Here is a 20,908-nt window from a genome sequence, read left to right on the forward strand (position 1 = left end):
GGAGAGACGCTGAGTAAAGCCGGCAGCCAGCACCGCTCGCACAGTGCCAGCAGCAAGAGGCATGGCAAACAATTCCCCAGTGCGGAGCCCGGATGGGATCAACTTTTCAGAGCTGCAGATCTCTATAAAAACTTTTCAATTGGTAGAATTTCAGAACAAATGAACCTAAAGACACCAATTCTCTCCCGAATCAGAGAATGTCGCTACTGTATTAGGGACGGCTGAATAATGACACAGACTCCAAGATCGTCTCAGAAGGCATAGAGCAAAGTTTATCAGACATCACATTCTTTTATAGGCTGTTCCGAAACAGCTGGACCTGACTGGTCCTCAATCAACACCCCTCACCATTATTGGCTAATTAGAAATAACACCTCCTCATAAATGTCTTACAAGTAAACAAGTGCAAAAACAGCAGGAGCAAGGATTGTTTTTTGATTCCTTCATGAGTTTTCTCACAGCTTCCCAGATCAGTGTATGGCAAAGTTATTTGGCTTTTTTCTCACAGACCTTATAGCTGTCTGATACTTGAAACTTCCTCTCTGACCAGGCTGTCAGCATCCACAAAAGAAAAGGAAAAAATGGAGACATGTGAAGAGAACAACATGGCAATACTAAGGGCAATGAAAGGAGGGAGAGGGAGGAGAAGGTGCTCTGAACATTGGAGCTGAAATTCTTCTGCAAGCCGTAGTGAGGACTATATACAACAAACTGTTTCCCTGCAATCCAGGAAGTGCATGGGGAGATGCAGAATTCCCCTGCAGCCCGTGAGAAAAAGGCACTCACACTGGAGCAGGTGGATGTTGAGAAGCCATGACCTGGTGAGAGGCTTGAACAGAGAGAGAAAGAACTCCTGCTTCCAAAAATGGAGGAAGAAGAGCCTTGCTTTTATATTGCAACAGCTTATCCTTAAAAAATACTACACTCCATGAACAAAATGGCCCACAAAAAAACAGTTGGGGGAAGACTGCTTTGCCCCTGGGAGGGACTCACATTGCAGCAGGTTTGGGTGGGACTGCTACTCATGAAAATTAAAACCACATTGGAAAAGTTCACAGAGAACTGTCTCCTGTGGGAAAGACCCCATGGCATAACAGAAGAGACTCCTCTCCCCAAGCGACCTGAAGAAAGATTTTTTTTTCATTTAGAAATGACAAACTGACTAAAAACCCCATTTTTGTCTCTCTGCGCTAAAAGGGAGAAGGAAAGAAGGGCTGGGGGAGGGAAAAGGTGTTCTAAAGATTTACTTTAGTCCTCATTATTCTCTTTTAATTCCATTAATATATTTTTTATCCTTTATACCTTTTTAAGTGTTGAGGCTGTTTGCCCTTAAAGTGTTTCTTCCCAATCCTTACCTCAACACATAGGCCCCTCTGGTCTTGTGGTTCCCCCTCCTCTGCTCAATTATAGCAGAGGAAAATGAGGAAAATTTTTCCTGGGTGCACTGGCATTTGACCAGCATCAAACCCATGACAAAGGGTTGCCTCAGGCACTGTAGCACCAGATCAAGGAAGGTGGTACAGCGTAAGCAGCGAGAGAGCCTGGGTCTGGTTTTCCAGGCTCTCCTGCAGGCTGCCTTCCCACCAACAGCAGAGTCCATGGGACAAATGTGAGACATAGTGTTCTCCTGGCAGGAGCTCCTCAATCACATTAATATGCCAGTGATCCACGTAAGACAACCAATACACAAGAAAGGTGTTTAAACAGACCTGTGTTGGCTACAGCACCAGCATCCTGGGAACTGCAATAAATCTACACCTTATACAGATCTTCAGGAGCAATCCTTACTATGTTTTCTAAAAAAGCAAATATGAGAAGAAAAAAATAAAAAGAAGAGGAAAAAAACCACCAAGAAACCCCACAACAAACCTCCCAAGAGCCAAACAACGTCTGACCTTTCTTCTTGGGGTTTTAACATAATGAAGATGAAATGCTGCATTTCACCTTAAGCGTATGTTTCAAAAAGGGCTAGCAGGGACAGAAGCAGATCTTGTGCCAGCAGTTTCTGCCCAAGGATGGCATACCATTCTGAAGGCATGAAATAAAGAATGTAACCGCTTTGTGAAAATCACGACACGCATCAAGTTACTATTTCCTTCTACCCAGAATTTCAAAGAAACCATTAATAAAAGTGGGCTATAATATACATATTTTAAATCATCAAATTACCTACCTGAATTACTTTCACAAGCCCTACGAAAAGGAACTTCCCACCTTACTACAGAACAGGAACATATGTGGCTGAGTTGTTGGTTATGTTTGTTGAGGAAATCATCGTACAAAATAAATTTAAGCTGTAGCAGAAAATCTGTGAAAACATACTGGGAAAAACCTAATTGCTCTTTATTGAAGTATTTCCAAGTTCTTCTGCTTACAAAATCACCTACTTTTTGTCAAAGTTGTCTTTGAGGCCTTGCAAAAACTGTCACAAAGTAACAGACCCATTATGATTTTCCATAATCTAATTAATTTATGCATTTTTTAGTTTACTGCAGATATAGCCAAAGGGTAATTTATTAATCTAAGAGCCTAGATTCATTTGTATGCATGCCCCGAGAGACAAACAAGGCCGTGATTTCTTTTTTCATGAAATTAACTTCAGGGTCTAGTACCAAGAATGTGAAGTGTTACTACAAAGTCATATTCTGAAACAGTGGTTGTATCACATCATCCAGGACACAAGAAAACCATGCATGGTTTACTCCAGTAGTGAAACGTATACAGAAAAGGTTGGGGAAGTCTGCAAGTTAAAACTGACTACCTGACATTCTAAAATAGAAATTGACCTCAAAAGGAGGAAAAAAAAAAGAAAAAAAAAAAGGAAGATAAAAACTAGAAATGGAACGAAAGAATGAAGCACGAAGCTATAGGGAGGGTACCTACAGAAAACATTCAGAGCGGTGACATCTCCTGTTTGTGAACTAACTGCATTCAATGTCCTGTATTTCCATGTCTTGGTCCTTTAAATGAGATACCTACCTGAGCAGCTGTAAGATGACACTGCATTTCTCCTTCTTTATAAATCAAATAGCAATGTTCTTTCATCATTATTGTTCTTGTGAGTAAGATATAGATTACACAGACCACAGTTTTTAAATACATACTGAGAATATTTAGTGTCAGAAAAAAGAAAGGATAAAAATTTCCTTTCTAAAGAAATAAAATCAATCTTTCCTTGAAAAATATTGATAAACATGTTTTTCTCCAATTCTTTCTCATAATTTCTTTTGTCCAGAATAATCAGAATTGCCTTACCCTTGCCTTGCACAGATAAAACAATTCAGCCTGAAAACTGCCCTCTTAGGACAGCAACCTGCAGAAGACATGACTGAAAATAAATCAGGCACTTCTTATGTCCATTACCAATATTAACTATATCTCAGATTAAATTAAGTTCACCATGAAAGCTTATCAATAAAAACTGTCACTAAGCATTTTCTGAAGCCCTGTCTACTTAAGTGAACTGCATTTCAGAGCCACTCCCAAGACAGAAGTTTATTAGTCTTTCATGTTTCATATGTGGCAGTGTTTCAAACAGGAGACTCTACAAAATAACAATGCTCCAAAACAAAGGCAATAAATTCCAGTCCAAAAGCTGAATAAGCTTAAAAAATATACTTTTTTTCTGATCAGATGCACATGAACTTACTCAGGATTTAATTTTAAACTTACAAGCCTAAAGTAACTCTCAAATGTAGAAAACCCCTCACGATACAGATGTGTTTGAAGATGTGCCCCCTTCTACAGTTAAAAGAATTCCCTGAAAAAAATATTGGAAACATTTCAGAAATTTTGTTACTGCACTTTAGGAGACAAAAAAACTTCTGCAGTTTTGTTTCATGTATTCAACTTCAAAGTAGTATTACAAATTACTTTGAAAAGTAATATTTTTAAAGAAGCGTTGTTTATAAGGGTTGAGGGTTTTTTATTTGAATGAGTTTTCCCAACTCTTTTCCAAAGAAACCGAGAACTTAATAAAAGAAGAATAATATGATGAATCATAAACATTGTTGAGACTTTGCTGGGGGTTTTCTCTTTTTCTTTAGAGAACTTTTCTCCCATTTGTTTTCATAGCAATGGTGAATGGACCTCGATTTAAAAGACAAAAGATGTAGCCATGGTATATCATGGTATATCATGGTATATCATTGGAACAGTTCTGGGGAGGGGTAGAAGCAGTGTGGTGCTCGGCAGTTTCTTGCCTGGGGGTGGGTCAGTCTTTACCCAACTTGGAGGGTGGAAGGTTGTGGGTTTTGGTGCTGGACTTCTCCTGCCCAGGGGCACTCCCTGCTACAGCTGAACCTTCCTTGCCATTTCTCCTTGCTGTTGGAGACCACTGCTTGCAGAAGAGGCCACTGGACTGGGACTTTTCAGTACTCAAGGTTGCTGGGAGAAAGTTCCTCACCATCGGCCTGGGTGCCTCAGGGGAAAACCGGGCGCCCATCTCCTCTCTGTCCAGAGGGAGCACCTCTGGGCTGCTTACTGGAGCCTCAGCAGCTACTGCTGGAATCACCAGGACACCCTCAAGACACACGAGAGCCAGGAGAAAACAGAAATCCCTCACCCTCCACTTCTCTCTCCTCCCCCTGGGGAAGCTCAGCGCTTGCTTCGGCCGCCCTCTGCCTCTCACTGAGCCCACAGCGCCCCTGCAGGTGTGGGGGAGTCACTGCAGCCTCTCTGCCTCAACAGGAGCCAGCAGCGCCCCTGCCGGTTGGAAATGTAACTACGCCATAGGAAAAGTGCTTGACAGGTGGGAAAAAGGCTGTTAATGGGTTTTTCCTTTTTGTTTGTGTTGTTGCTGTTGTTGTTTGTCTGCTTTATTTTATATACATATATATATATGTACACACACACATACATATATTCTAGCAAAGAACTGTTATTCCTTTTCCCATATCTTTGCCTGAAAGCCCCATCATTTCAAAGTTATAATCTAGAGGGAGGGTGTCATTTTTTCCATTCTAGGAAGGTTTCTGTCTTCCCTGGCAGACACTTGTCTTTTAAACCAGGACAGACTTCCATAGCAATTTGTTTCACATTTCTATGTTGCGGTAAAAATGGAGAGAATTCAGCATCAAGGCAATAGAGGCCTCAGCAAGTCACACAAAGAAGAAAATCTGCCGAGGAGCAGTTTGCACATATGTGGTGCAAATTCTGCTTTACAGGGAGCAGTACCTACTGCTTATATCTTTGATAATATTCACAAACATTGTTGAAAGTTAATGTTCCAACACGATACTAAGAAATCTTCATTAACCTATAAAAACATCAAAGCTCTGCAGATCACTCACCACTCACTCTTACTCATAAATTGCACTTACTGCTTCTCCAATTTTGTTTCATTGTAGAAGAAGAGAAGGAAGATATAGAGAGATAATCAAGACTGCCACCTGCTATGATCTTTGCAACAAAGTTTGGAAATTTGTCCAAGAAAGATGTAAAACTTCTGGTTTATTTTAGTAAACTGATTGGTGTCCTCATTTTCAGTTACTGAATTGGACTGAAAACTCAACTAATCCAAATTTTCTGCTAAACACAGTAGCTTCCAAAGAAGTAGGCCATCATGCTGAGTCCCTCAATGGGACCACGTGGGTATTTATCAGGAGGATCTCCCAGCCATTCCTTGCTTCTGAAAACAAGAGCTTCTGGCTATGATCCTTCCAATGAAGCTTTACCCTGGAGTCCACCAGAAAACACCAGTTTGAAAGCAAAGCAACGAGTGAAGTAGGCACCATCAAATGTGCATTACGCAGCAAAGTCCTACCATCCTTTTCCTATACCAGACTTCCACGACTGACGGACTACACACAAACACACACAAGGTCTTTAATGGCAGATTGAGTCAGCCCTACGGCTGAAACAGAAGTACACATGAAGCATCTCCCAGGGCAGTTCAGCTGTTTAACACTCTTTATGCACTCTTTTTTGTAAAATACTTTTTTTTTCAGAATGAAAAACATGCAGCCGAAAGTCCCTCTCTGTAGCTGCACTACCGCATCAGCCCCACCCACTTTGGTTTATTTTCCAGCAGTGAGAACAGGCCCACAGTTCACCTTTGCACTTTCTCAGGAAACTCCACTACCCACAGGCTCCAAGCTGTGCACATAGCACAGCAGAAGTTAGGAGCCAAAGGTTTTGGGTCATTTTTTCCACTTACAGGTAAGAAACACTGTTGTAGAGCTGGCTACTCTGTATATATAGGGAAGGAGAAGGGTTCTGACAGAAGCTCTCAACAACAAACTCAATAAGCACCAAGTCTCCATGTGCATGAAGCTGCCAGTCACCGGGCTGCCTATAGCCATCTTTACACTTAGCAGAAGCAGCTCAGAAGCCTGCAAACCAAAGAACATACTGTCTTAGTGCTCCATTCCCCACCAAAAAAAGAAGCTGAATGTAGCTTCCCTGCCACAGCTGAACATTTTGTTGCCAGCTTTCTTCCTCCAGCAGTATGTTCCCACACAGATGGCAAAATGTTTTCTGAGGCTTGGTACTGCATGCTCCACTGAAGTCAGTAGGAATACTGTGATGCCTTAGGATTTAACTTTTATGTTTTTCAGATCTTGTACTGCTTTAGTGTGTAACTCTAAGACTCCATAGCCCGTCAGCTAGTGTTCTCCCATTTTATTCAGGCAAAACAATTTCTCTCTAGGCCTGAAACTCGAGGACAACTTAGTGTCTCAGGCCCTGAAAAATGTAAACAACAGTGAATTTGGGGAGGCGAATTTGGAGTAAATTACTTCATTACCTGAAGCTGTAATTGGAAGATTAACCCCGACACATAAATGGATCAAACTGCTATCTGTATGAAAAACTCATGACTATCGTCCATCTTGGGTGTAGCCTCTTGGAGGCTTCTGACTGCCCAATGTGTACCTATTGAAGGCCTTTATTAAACACCCACTTTTATTCTATCTTGTCTAGCCTCTGTTCTAGTTAGCCACTCCAAGGTATCACATGACACCAATTTCTCTAACAGAAATATTCACTCCAACTCCAAGAAAACCTGAAATATGAAAAATTTTGTTTGTTTCCTTCTTTTACAAAAGACCAGTCCCAAAAGGATTAGGATGGCTGCCAAATGGAGAAACCACTTCCAATTGCTGCCACTAACTCAACTGACCACAGTGATGTCAATCCCTAGAGGACAACACTGACGGGGTGCAACCAAGTCCAATCACATCCCACAGAACTTCAACACCAATGTATTTAAGATCATATTCTCAGAAATGGGATATTCATTTCCAACTGCTCAAAGGCTTACTGAGCAAAGGGAACATCAAAATAAGCTGAAATCCAAGTAAATTATGAATCTTCTGAGACGTGTTGATCCTGAATTTCAAAGGACGGACTAAGAACCGTAACCCTGCATCTACTTTCCAGTATAAACCACTGCAAAACTGGAACATGTCCATGTGCAGGTCCCTCTGCACCCTGCATCTTGCCAGCAGACATCCCAGCCTATTCACAGAATCATCAAGGTTGCCACTTTCTCAAAATTCAGTGAGAACTTCAGTATTAAAAGTAATTATGATGATTTATTGTATGTGTCCTTTTTTACTTTTGTTTCACAGTAAGGCAGGCAAACAACACTTTTAAATTAAGATGATACTTGGCATCCTTTCTCCAACAAGAAGTAAGTTCACTGAACTGGACTGAAGTAAACATAAATAAATCAAATATGACCATTCCAATCAAGGACTTCTAGACTGAAAGACTTTTCAAATTGCTGAAAAAACAAACAAGAAATCCTGAAGATTCCATACTGGTTTGGCTCATCCTGGGAGAGAAATTACTCTCAGAACTGCACCTATACTTCTCTTGAAACTTGTAGAAACAAACAAATAAAAAAAGCAGATTAAAGTTTTAAATGCTCTTGTCTTCATGACTATGTTTTGATGCAATCTACTACTGTGCTCTGTGGCTTAGCAGTTCCTGTTGTTTAGTAGGGTAACTGAGATAAGCTTTACTTCAGCACTCATGAAAGTTAAACATTTAACTAGAATGAAGTTCCTTCTCCAAAGATTAACCTGCGCAGCAAAGTCAATGTAAGGATTTGCACAGATTTCTGTATTTAATTTTCAGCACAGTTCAAGCACTTTGACACCACTCTGTTCCTGAAACTTAGTGAAAAACACCAGGCTGACCCTCTGACAATCTGACACCCCATAAACCAGAAATTCTATGACACAACTACACATGATAAATTAATTTGCAAATATCAAATCCACTTGTGTTATGAAAAAGCCAGTATTTTAATTTGTCAAACAGCAACAAAGAATTCTTATCTTAGAAACCAGCATGTGATACTGATGCTCTCCTGTACTTTCAGCTACAAAAACCTGGTAGAAACCAAAGTTACAGGAAAATCAGCAGGAATTCCGATTCTGCATTTGAAATGGGAGAATCCATTTGCTTTTTCTCCAAATCTTTATGGCAGGTCTGTGGAATCTGCAGAACTGTTCAGCAACTGACCCAAAAAACCTAAATTTCAGATCAGATAACCACTACAAGGATACTGAATTACTTCAAATTTCTCAGTCTTTCATTCACCTGCCAATTCCCCTCTGTCCTTCCTGCTGTCATTACTCTGCCTAAAACTACCCCTTTTTCCACATTTCTTAATTTTCACCTGCCTTTTCTCTCATTTTCTGCACAGATTCTGATATTCCTGAATATATTTGCTCTCCACTTATGTTTCTACTGCTGCTAAAATGAAATCATGGATCCACATTTTCATCTCTCATTAACATGTGGCCTACTCTTCTTGACCTAATAATATTGGGACTTTTTCCCCTTTCAAATTTCTCCTGTTGTCTTTTTTTATTGCCAGAGAAAGCTTGCTGGCAAAATTCAGGGATTAAGAGCATGTGTTCTTCTGAAAACACACAGAATCAAGTGACAGAAAGATGTAGTGCCTTCAGAAATATCTGGAAAGTTTCTCTTCACAGGCTCTTCAAAGACCATAGCTGACCACCCTCTGGTCAGCTGTCATGAGAAGTCCTGCCCTCACACCTCCTCCAACATTACCAATCCAGCTCATCTGAGGACAGGGTCAAAGAGGAAACTCACCCTTTTTCTGTCTGCTGGGGTTTGCTTTGTGCCATTTCAGTTCCCTAAACTTCTTTGCTGCTTCAAGATCAGACATGCTAAAATTTAGCAGAGAAGAAATGAGGAGGAAGGAGATAAGAAAACTGTTTCTGCAACACCATGTACTGCTTAAGCTCAATACTTCTGCCAAACTACTGTGTAGCAGCTCTCCTGGTAAGAAACTCTTAAAAAATCAGCTTGCAAAATCTGACCATCTCAGATCTGGCTACAGATCCTAAGCTACAACAGCTCAAGACATATAAGCTGAAAGTCTGCAAAAGCAGGAACTTCAAGCCTGGCTGAATTGGGAGACTCCTCAGTCCTCTATGTTGCTCCAAACTCCAGCCCAGGGCAGTGTCTCAGTTAAAGGAACAAAACTGATAGGAACACATCATACCACTACTCAAGAGTGGCTCCAACCTATACTGGCTCAAAAATATTAGAAGTCATCTTCCAGACTTAAGCAAGTAACTGTCTGTTAGTACACCCACAGATGTGCTCTCAGCAATAGCTTTAAATCAGTTAAATCTATTACAATCTCCTCTAAAAAATAGACACACGTATTAACTTACATGGTATTACAAGTTTAGCTTTAATAAGACTAGTCTGACCAAATCCTCTTAGATTACTTATTTAGAACCATAAATGCAATTCCTGCTTCTTAGATGAATCCTTTTTCTTTTTTTTTTTGCTGTCAGATGGAGTGAACAGACTGTGTGGGAACCAGGAAAAGCAACATTACCTGCAAAACTTCACAGATGTTTCAGGAAACACTCATCAAAATCAATTTTTTTAAGTCTGTAATTGGCTCAAACAAGGAAAGCAAAAAAATACTGAAGGATCTTTATAGTGCCTTAAAAAATGAAAATTCCTCAGAACCTGAATTTACAAGGAAGCCATTTATTGATCACAGCTCTGGCAGAGATGTCTTCCCAGGCCAAGTGGAAGCAAGCAATGAATGGACAAATCAGATAAATGCCTAATTAGCACTGTTCTTCAAGAAAATCTGTGACTCAAGACAAGAATTTAAAAATCAGTTGCATTGGCTTGGAAACATTGTGTGGTTTCTTCACACAGCTGGAATGGGACATCTTGAATATCATTACATTTCCATGGGATCAGTACTTTTCTAACCTACAGCAATACTTATAGAAAGAAACTATGGTGGTAAAACAAACATTACAGTGGATATTTCCTCATATCCAGATGACCAGCACTCATGCTTCAATAACCATGTCTGGGCAGAAGAAAAAAAAATTAAACATGGTATTGTCATTACTGTACAAAGAAGTGTTCTTTTTTTCTCTTCATATATGCACCAGCTGTTGGCACTCACGAAGTACATAGCTGATGTTTAAGAGATACTGTGATGCATCTTCTAAACGCTACAGTGTCTTTCTAGTAGAAGCTCCTGTCTGAGCTCAAGAAAAGGAACAGTTTTCCCTTTCCATCCAAGGATTCACAACAATTTGGAACAGTCTTAGGGACTTAAATCCAATGTTGGTTTTGGTCTCAACACTAACCAGATGCCTGTCAATCGGTCGACACTAGCCAGAAGCCAGGCACCCACAAAAGCCACTCACTCACTCCCCTCTGCAGCTGGAAAGAGGAGAGAAAATTTAACAGAGTTCATGGATTGAGATGGAGAGATCACTGATTAAATACCATCATGGGCAAAACAGGGTCAGCTTTGAGATATAAGGTGAATTTATTACTAATGAAATAAGAGCAGGATAATGAGAAGTAAAATAAGCCCTTAAAAACACCTTCCCCCCTACCTCTCCCTCCTTCCACAGAGAAGGCAGGGAACGGGGGCTGTGGTCAATATATCACCCACGGCTTTTCCCACTGCTCTGGGAGAGGAGTTGTTCCCATGGGAGAGTTCTCCACTAACTTCTCCAATGTGAGTCCATCTCACAAGCAACAGCTCTCTGTGAACTGCTGCAACGTGAGTCCATCCCATGGAAACAGTCCTCCCAAAACTGCTGCAGCTTGGGCCACGCTTCTGCAGGGTGCAGTTCCTCAAGGACAGGCTGCTCCAGCATGGGAGCAGGGCCCCTCTCTCCATGGGTCTCCCCATGGGTTCATAACCTCCTCCCAAGCATCCACCCACTCCAGCAGGGGCTTCTCCACAGGCTGCATCAGATCTCTACATCCTCGTGGATCTCCTTGGGGAGACAGCAGTTTCACCATGGTCCTCACCCCAGCCTGCAGAGGAATCTCAGCTCCAGCACCTGGAGCTTCTCCTCCCCATCTTCTCTACTGACCTTGGTGTCCACAGAGTTGTTTGTCTCACATATTCTCACTCCACTTTTCTCTGGAATTAAAACTGTGCCACAACCCTTGTTTTTCTTTCTTCTTAAATAAGTTTTAACAGAGGCATTATCACCATCTCTAATTGGCCCAGGCCTGACCAGTGGCATGTCCATCTTTGGAGTCATCAGGGTTTGGCTCTGCCAGACATGGTGGAAGCTTCTCTCAGCTTCTCATGGAAGCCTCCTCTGTGCCCCCCCACCACTACCAAAAATGAGACCATGCAAAACCAATACAATGCCTTAAGAACTCTGAAAAAAATCTAAAAAAAAAATCCTCACCTTTCAAATTTTCCTTTAGTAATTTGAAGTAACATCCCTCCAGTCTCAAGTAAAAACAAAACAAAACAAAACCACACAAAACCAAAAAAAAAAAAAAGAAAAAACCCACCAAAAAAACCAAACAGCTACAATTCTCCTTAAACCATTAAAAACTTGCTGTATACTTATAAGGGGAAAAGTGGGTAAAAACATTAATAATTGGACAGATATTCTGAAACCTTTCCATGATTATAATTAATCCACAGCCATCTAGAACAATTTTCTGTAAGGAACACACATCTATAAAAAAAGATTACCAGTGGGATTTTCTTATTAGCCAGAGGCATACAGTATTTGGAAGATTAAAGCAGGCACTCAGTACAGTGCTACATAATCATTTTAATTGGATAAAGGCTAACTGGATGATAATGCTGCTGTATGAATTAGAAATTAGAAAGTGGTAGTAGTAAACTGCTTGGGAAAAAAGGAATGTCCCAAAAATCAAGAAATACCTTCCCCATCCAACCTGAGGACATTGCCCTGCTATGAATTCAAGCAAACATACTTGAAGTCCTGACAGCTTCAAAGCCATGGAAGGAGAGAAACTGTCTTTTCTTTTTTTATGTTTGCCTGCAGAACCAGCATCTCTGGTTCTGTGAATTTGAAACTCTGTGAGTTTCACCCCTTTTCATCTTTTTCTTCTCAAGAAACCTCTGAACACAAACCCATTTTGTGATACCAATCACTGCTCCTACTACAAGCCTCATACACTGGTATCAGGAAGCAATCACCACTGTAGCCAGTATTTTTTGATTTCCACATCTTCCAAAGTAGATGGACAACAGTGAAATTGGAAAGGAAGGGAAAAAAAAGAAAAAAGAAAAAAAGAAACTTGCCTTCACCAAAAAACCTCAAAACCAAATCAGAAGCCAATAACACTACCACCACAAGCAAAAGCAAGGTAAGAAGATACTAACAAGGTAAGATTAAGACAGTAACAAGCTATAGCACAGGAAAGCTATAAAGCCACCCAAAAGGCATAGGGACAATCAAAAAAGTATGGAACATGACACAAAGCTTGCTACCTATTCATACACATATAAACATGCACAGCAACTTGAGGGAGACCAGAAGGAGATGAAGTCCCTAAATATTCAAAACCACTCAACCACCCAAACCCTGTGGGCAGCCTTCCAGGTCTTAGGAGCACCTTTCCCAGGAGGCATCGCTCATCCATCTGCAAAGTACATTTTGGGCTGTGGTTTCAGTGCCTTGAATTGGACACAAGTCTGACACTGCCAGGGAACAATTCCTGCATTATTCCATCTCTTGTCCATTTACTGCTATAAAATCTCTCCAAGAGCCATTGCTAGCACAGAAGCTAGATCAAGGAACTGACATCTCTGAGAACGTTCCCCTAAGAATAAAAACTGTATCACAGGGGAAAGTGCCAGGAGTTCAAGGGGACCCAGACTTGAACAAACTTGAACGGACTTGATCTTGAACAAAAGTGAGACTGTGCCAGACTGAAATGTCCATGGAACTATGGTCTCAAAAGGTGGGTGAAAAAAATCATAGAATTGCCTGGTTGGAAGGGACCTTAAATATCATCTTGATCCAATCTCACTGGCCTTGGACACATCCAGGGATGGGACAGCCACAGCTTTTCTGGGCAACCTGTGCCAGTGTCTCACCACCTTCACAGAGAAGATTTTCTTCCTAATGTCTAATTTGGCTAGTTTGGAGCCACTCCCTCTTATCCTATTACTACATGTCCTTGCAAATAGTTTCTCTATCCTCCCCAAAATGGCTGCAACATAACAGCTGTATAGTTATAATATATTTTTCTTTACTTAAGGTAACAATCACACTTTATGCCTATTATATCTTAGACTTATTATTTATTAAAGGTACAGCTGCATTCAGTCCATCTCAGAGTTACACAGTGAAAGACTGGGAGATGTCCTTGTAAGGAAGATTTCAGACCACATATGATTAGAACTCTGTATGTAAGGCAGAAAAGAGAGTGTGAAATGCAGCAGTAAATCTCGGCTGTGTTGTCCCCACCAGGATACCACCAAGTGTAGGAAGGTAATGTCTCTACAGACCACATCCAACACTACACAGCCCTCTCAGAGGTTGCTTGGGCCAGGAATTGGAACAGTTGAGCTTCACTCCCTTGGCTGGGCATGCTGAGCATCTAGTGCAAGTGTGGCTGCTCTTTTAACCAGTGTGTAACCTGAAGGAGCAAACCACAAGCATAGAACATAGATGGCTGATGATTATGAAGAACTTTTCCTCAATCAAGTGCTAAATGGCCATCTGCTAGCTCAGCTATGAACCAAATAAGGCAAGAGGGCTGCGCTGCCTACAGCCATTGCATTCGTCTTTCAGAAGACAAAATAAAATATTGTACTCTTGGCACAAACCTAACGCTGACAGAACCCACTGGTTAAATCCTGTCCATCATATCTGTGAAATTCAAAATTAATCTACGGGAAAATGCAGCATTGCAGTTTCATTAAACACTGCAGTACGTGTTTGCCTAAATATTTGTTTATGCAGACTATTCTCATCCCTTTTCATCCTTTTTCCTACCTCACCTCAAAGCAGAAGCACTCTTTGAAAAAGGCCTTATTTTTTCATTTCATTTCTTTTTGAGACATGTAAAAAAATCAGTGCAGGGAAAAACAAGAGGGAAGATTTTTTATTATCAACAAAAGAAGACAGGAATCATCTTGCAACATATGCTCGAAGTTTTATTAATCACTTGATTTGAAATATATTTCAATGGTAGACTACAGTCTGGACTAAAAATCCCAACCTTCTTTCTCAAGAAGGTAAGAATACTAAGGTTTAACTGCAGGATAAATATACCATCAGTAGTAATCCTCTATTTCCAAGCAAATCAAATTTAAACACTGGCACAAAGAGTGAACTAGTTTAACATTTGTTGTGGACCAAAAGCTAAATAAAACCTAAGACCTCAATAAAAATGCAAAGGCTGCTAAGATACCATTCAGTCAAAGTTTTAAGCATGAATGTACACATCTCAGAATATACCAACACTCATTTCTGTTGAAAATGTCATTTGTTTTTAAGGACATTCTGTGCTGCCAAAAATCTGTATGTTTCCCTTTTCATTAAAGGGTCATTTTCTTCAGAGCAAAATTTATGGCTTTCTAGACCGGTGCGTTTCAAGTAATGCAGGTTTAAAATTCATTTTCACCTTCAACACTGTGGCTATTAGCTTTGAGAAACTAGAAAGGGCACATTATATGCAGCCTTGATAAAAACAATAATTTCTATTACAACGAAAATGAATGAAATTACAAGGTGGAGAGAAACCATTATCAAAGCAGTAAGACCACTGTCATTGTGTCTCAAATTCTCAGAAAAAAACAGGTCAAACAATTTTTCTCTTTTCAAAAACCTTGTCATCCCTGGCAGTTTAACAAACTCTTTAGCAGCAAGGCAAAGAGCAGTGGGAAGGAACTGTTGCTATCAGTGCTGCCTGAAGTAGGGCCCAGGACAACAAGCATAGTTGGATGACCAGAAATGGCGACAAGAGGAAACCAAGCAAGTAAATAAAAAAGAGATGGGCCAGCCAGTGGGTGGCCCTTTTGGCCCATTTACAAAACAGGGGACTTCTGGGTGCTGCTGTTGACGGAGACAGAAATGCAACATAAACACCCTGAGATCATGCAGCAACAGCCAGTGTTTATTGAAGACCAGTTCCTTACACAGGGAGTTCAAGTTTCCCACGCTTACAAACATGATTGGTTGTGATTTCAGTACTGCCCAGCTCACAAATGATATGTGTGCATCCATGATTCACAGGGATCGGCTAGGGCCCCCTCGGTTGAGCTTGAATCCAGACAATCACTTTCATACCTGGGGATTTGTTTAGCTCTAACTCCTAAAGAAGTAGGCACGTCAAGCTGGTATCTGCCAAGCCAAATTATCTGTGCAGCTACAGAACAGCTACAGCTGTCACATCTGGGGATTGCGGGGTGAATTAATGTCAAAGCTTTAGTAGGGTCATACTCCAGCTTTTACTGGGCCTGGCTAAAAATGGCTTCTGGGTTTCACAAGCAACATACCTAAATCCATGGCACAAAACCAGGGGATTTGAGCAAATGACAAGATAATTTCAGGAAGCATTATGGTTAGAGAGCAGAAATGTCAACAGTGTTCTGTCAACAGTTATAATGAATTACCTATTACAGGAATTTACCCTAGCATTTTCTGCTCCACATAACACAAAGATAACAGTTAAGAATGTAGTAACATGTATTTATAATTTTGTTATTTCTGGGGAGGATTTTTCAAAGAAATACACATTGACCACAAGATGGGCATTCATCCCAGTGATGTTTCAAAAGAAAGTGGACATGTGTAATGACTTTACAAAATAAACCAAGGAGATAAGAGATGCCAAGTGTAACACCTCCCAAAGCCAGCATTCACTGTACATCTGAAAGCTGCTCTAGGCATCTAGCTAAAGATTGCAAAGCGAGCCAGCTGCTGATTACAAAATGCACTAGATCTCCAAACTCCCAGATTTAATTCATCCTCACAATATCCAAACCCAAACTTATTTTATTATAGTTGTGGTTTGGTCTTAGGGGAAAAGAAAAAAGCCAACAAACAGTTACATGCATACTTCAAATGGAAACAGCCATCTCCAAACAAAACTAAGTGGAGGAAAAAAACATGCCTTAGACAAAATAATTTTTTGCCAGCTGTGACTCTTTTACAATTCATTTTGGACTGTGAGTTCAACACAGATGGCAAAATAATTTCAGTCCTTCAACGAACTCATATAATGTATCCTAACTACTAGACATAAAATTCTGCACATAGTATCTGCTCAAAATTGCTAATATAATAAACATATCCAGTATCTTCCATCTGAACACTCTTTCCCTTTAAACAGGGAATGAAGCACACCTAAATTAACTTCCTACTCTGCATATTCATGTAACTCCAAAAGCACACTGTGACAAAGGGCAGGCTACAGATGGGTTTTCTGAACATTGTTAGAAAGACAGGAGCTGATTGACCTCCAAAATCATCTTCCTACAACAATAATGTGTAGGTGGAGGCAACCCAACTCCTCCCATGAAACAAAAAAAGGGGAATCCAGGAGCAGCAGTACCCACCTGCTTTGGGACAACAGCTAACCACCCATAAGGGGCTGTCAAGAAGAAACTTCCCCCAGGGGTAGTTATGGACTAATTGTGCAGTGTGGCAGAGTTTTCTCAAAATTTCTCTGAAACAGTTGGTGCTGCAGTTTCAGTAGCAGGACTCACTAACCAATGGCTTGATCTGAAATGCCATCTAGATCACTCAGCATCTTGAGGATTCTGGCACACAGAGCTGTAAAACATCCAAATTTACATCAATGTCCCATTGTTCCAGCACGTGCAGCACTTGCACTTGACAGCTGTTTGCAGATCAGGTCCATGCAGTTTGACTTCCCAGTAACAGGTACAATTCATACAGCAGTAGGCTAGATAGTTTGATATTAAAAGAAATCACTAACGAATTTTACTTGTCTACACAGCATTTCATTCCACCCAACAAAGTTCCATTTTGTGATATTAAAAAAGACCACCAAAAAAAAAAAAAAAAAAAAAAAAAAAAAAACAAAAAAAACCACAAAAAAACAAACAAACAAACCCACCCACCACAACACCAAACAAAACACCACACAACCAAGAGAAGCTATGAGCTTACACTGAACACAAGTAAATGTGCATATATGCTTCCAGAACCACCTCCTATGAGTTCAGTGTTAGAGTTTAACTGAAGTCAAGGAAGCTGGAAGGCAGCATTCAAGTATCTTCCATTTCCTTTCAAAAAAGCAATCTACTATCTGAGCTTTGCCATATTTAAACTGTGTGATGTGTTGTCCAAATACAAACTCTGATAGTTCCTGTGCTGCACTGAGCTCCCACTCAAAAGATGTAAAGCAAAACCAAGCAACATTAATCTTTAAAACGTGTAGGTGGTTCTGCTTATTCCCCGTTCCTCCCTTTCTGTTCTGCAATGCTCCTCTACTGCTAATTCCTGCATCAAGACTTCAAAATCCACCTAAGCTGGCAGTGGACTGCAAGAGGACACAATGAGAATCTCAAGGTTCACAGTACATCTCTGCAGGAGAAATACAAGTCCTTCTGTACTCTATGCACCTCCTAGCCCTGTGCACTGCCCACCACTCGGGCATCTAGATGTGCATAGTCAAGAGAAGATCTTTTAAAATAAGAGCTATCAAGGAGGCAGAGGAACACATATCTACTTGTTAGTTTTGATGAAAGGATAGATGGTATTTTTTATTTTTTGAAAAATACCTTCAAGGAAGAAATCAGAGCCAGAGAATACGTAAAGTATCGGATTTTTTTTAGTTAACAGGGAGTGGAGTTTCCTGATATATTAATTTTGTATTATTTTAGAGCCAAGGAGCCACAGAGCAGGGTCACTGCACTTGCACATTGGTTTTCCACCCCAAACAGCTCCTTTTGCTATGTCCCTTCTGGTCTTTCCCAAGCTGGAGGAAGAACTGGGTGCACAGGCTAACTCTACAGGTCCTAGAACAGAAGTGCATCTCCCCTTGCAATGCAGTCACTATCACAGTGCCTGAACAGCAATCACAAGTGATCTGCAAGAAATTCCAGATGGACAGATTTCTCAACAGAACTACAGGGTTGAAAAGCCAAATCTTCCCTTGCCTGTTGTCACTTCAACGTTCTGTTCGGAGCTGGGTAAAAAAAACCAGATGGCAGAAAGAGCTGCTGCTACAGCAAGAGTGAAGAACCAAGAAAGCTGCCACGGTGCCAGGGAACATGAAGGCAAACACAGGAAGAGTACCTGTCCACTGGATTAGCAGAGCATTTTCACTTAGCCTCTGCCTAGAGCAAGAAATAAAGCACACAGGAAGAAGCAATCCTTCTTTTGGGGAAAAAGAGTAGCATTAAAGGCAAGAAAAGAAAGGAAGGAAAAGATCATATTTGGCAAAAGCAATCAAAAAGGAGATTTTTTTACCTGCGTACTATTCCAACACAAGAGGTACTGCATCTCAGCATTACTGCTTATTGCTTCCTGCTAATGGGAAAATGCAAATTTGTCCCATTCCCTGTCTTGCAGCCAAGGTAAACAGCATAAAGCAAGGGAAATACTAGGCATGTTTGGAATACCAACCACAATAACAAGGAGTTCCCTAAAGCTAAGAAACCAGTTTGAGTTGCATTTACTAGCAATCCTCTACAAATCAATTTCTTTGGTAGAAGTGGGTGCTGTTATCCAACTCTTCCCTTTCTCTTGTGGGGTCAGACAGGTTTAATAGAAAATATTAAATAATATTTTATTTCATTTATTTAATATTTACTGATGCTCTTCTTTCATTATTCCTTTCCTCACCTTCAGTATATTCCTCAGGCATAAATCAACTTTATTTAGATAAATCAAAGAAGACAACAGAAAACCAGAAGAAATCTTTGAAAGTGTACTAGTAGGATAGGTTAGGTATTTTTGTTAGTGATAAACACAAATACAAATTTCACAAAGAAATTTTCTTAGTAAAGAGTCAAAGCTACTGATGAAGAATCAATTTCAATTGCCATTACAATATCACCCTTAAAGTGAATATTTTGCCCAAATGCAATAAAAACTGAATAAAACACCGCAGAACCTAGAAAGAACAATCAAAGGGTGAAAGGACAGGAATAAAGATGCCAAGAGAGCAAAGATCTGAAAAATAAAATTCTCTTGCTTTCTAAAGAAATAATTTCACAGGAACTGGTTTGATGCTTAGGAAATAAAGCAGCTACTGCTATGGTAATATGTAATAACTCTCACTTTAAAAAAAAAAAAAAAAAAAGAGATAGCATAGTAAATGCAAGGACTAAGGCAAGTCAAACCATGCTCTTTTGTTCCACTGCATGAAATAACACATTTTCTTTTCAAATTATCACACACTAGTACAAGGTTATTGCACTATCACATCACAGAGACAAAACAAAACTAGATCCACATGTTTTTAGGATATAAGCAAGTGGGTAAGAAGTTTCTGCTCTCAAATATGAAATCAGTCATTGTGACTTCATCTGTAGGGGCAGCTTTTCTGTTAAGAAACTCTGAATGGTTCTGTCTGCAGCAGAGGCAAATAACTCTGGGTTGCACAAGTGCATTTCAGTGGCATGGTAGAACAGAAGTCATGTTACAGCTGATCTTTCCAAATCAGCCAAAAAAGACCAAGGGCATTTTAAATAATAAATTGCCACCTCAGCTTTATTCAAAACTCTTTATAAGAAAGAAGTCCACTGCACATACTATACAAAAATAATTCCCCAAGGGTAGAAGAGAGACAAAATTTTTTGACAGTCCCAGTGACTCCCTCAGCAACCAGTTCCTGAAGCTGTTTTAACAGGGACTGGAGAGAACCACTTCAGAAAGGACAAGAAGGCAATGGAGCAAAAAAGGTGAAAAAAGAAAGGGAAGATTCCTACAGATTTGAGCTGTCCAGCACATGCCTGCACTTAGGCTTTGAAAGAACAACCACTAAAGTTATTCCTGAGACAGCACTTACCTCCTGGCAGTACTGAAGAATCCCTTCTTTTGTCCCAATGCAGGTCTTGGTGCCAGAGGGGTCCGATTCCCACTTTCCATTCTGCACGTTCATATGCATGTTGAGTTTGCCACAGAACATGGCAATCTGAGGCTCTGCCAGCAGCCCTGCATTTCCATCGGCAGGCACCTGGAAGGAGAAGAAAAGTTTTAATCTCACATCTGACATTTCAGTCCAGCCAAAGCAACAACAGGTCAAGCAAGTCTGAGACAAACTCCAGATTCATCCACCCATCGCAGCAAAGACCAAAATTTTTGATTCAGGGAGATGTGAGAAATGTAAATGGGGTGTTTATAGAAATCAGATTACAATAGTATCATTTTAAAGCTGTAACCAAATTGTTTTGTGGTCCAAAACTGTCTTCTTACCAATTTGGGCTAAACACAGAACAACGAGTACAGTTGGAGCACAGTTACAGAAGTTTGATTTTCCAAATATAGCTGTTATAATGTGAGGGAGGGGGTTAGTAACAACTAAAGGAAACAGTAACAAGTTTTTAGCAAGAGCTTCCTAAAAAACCTCACAGTGTATCATTTTTCAAGCCCCTCTGCAGTTCACCTCCTTGTTGAGCACACATATTTTATCATGTCTTATGAAGATGGTGGGTTAAAAGCAGCTT

At 40.3% G+C, this 20,908-nt stretch overlaps 1 protein-coding gene across 4 annotated transcripts in view; it reads right to left on the reverse strand.

Moving 5' to 3' along the window:
• APP (amyloid beta precursor protein) overlaps positions 1-20,908 on the reverse strand; it is a 212,843-nt gene that overhangs the window by 147,772 nt on the left and 44,163 nt on the right. For all 4 annotated transcript variants that reach the window (XM_063393855.1, XM_063393854.1, XM_063393853.1 and 1 more), the window contains exon 2: positions 20,251-20,418. In XM_063393855.1, coding sequence (XP_063249925.1) covers positions 20,251-20,418 — 168 coding nt within the window. The remainder of the gene's footprint in view (positions 1-20,250; positions 20,419-20,908) is intronic.

Source organism: Prinia subflava, chromosome 3 (assembly GCF_021018805.1).
Source record: "Prinia subflava isolate CZ2003 ecotype Zambia chromosome 3, Cam_Psub_1.2, whole genome shotgun sequence".
Taxonomy (NCBI): Eukaryota; Metazoa; Chordata; class Aves; order Passeriformes; family Cisticolidae; genus Prinia; species Prinia subflava.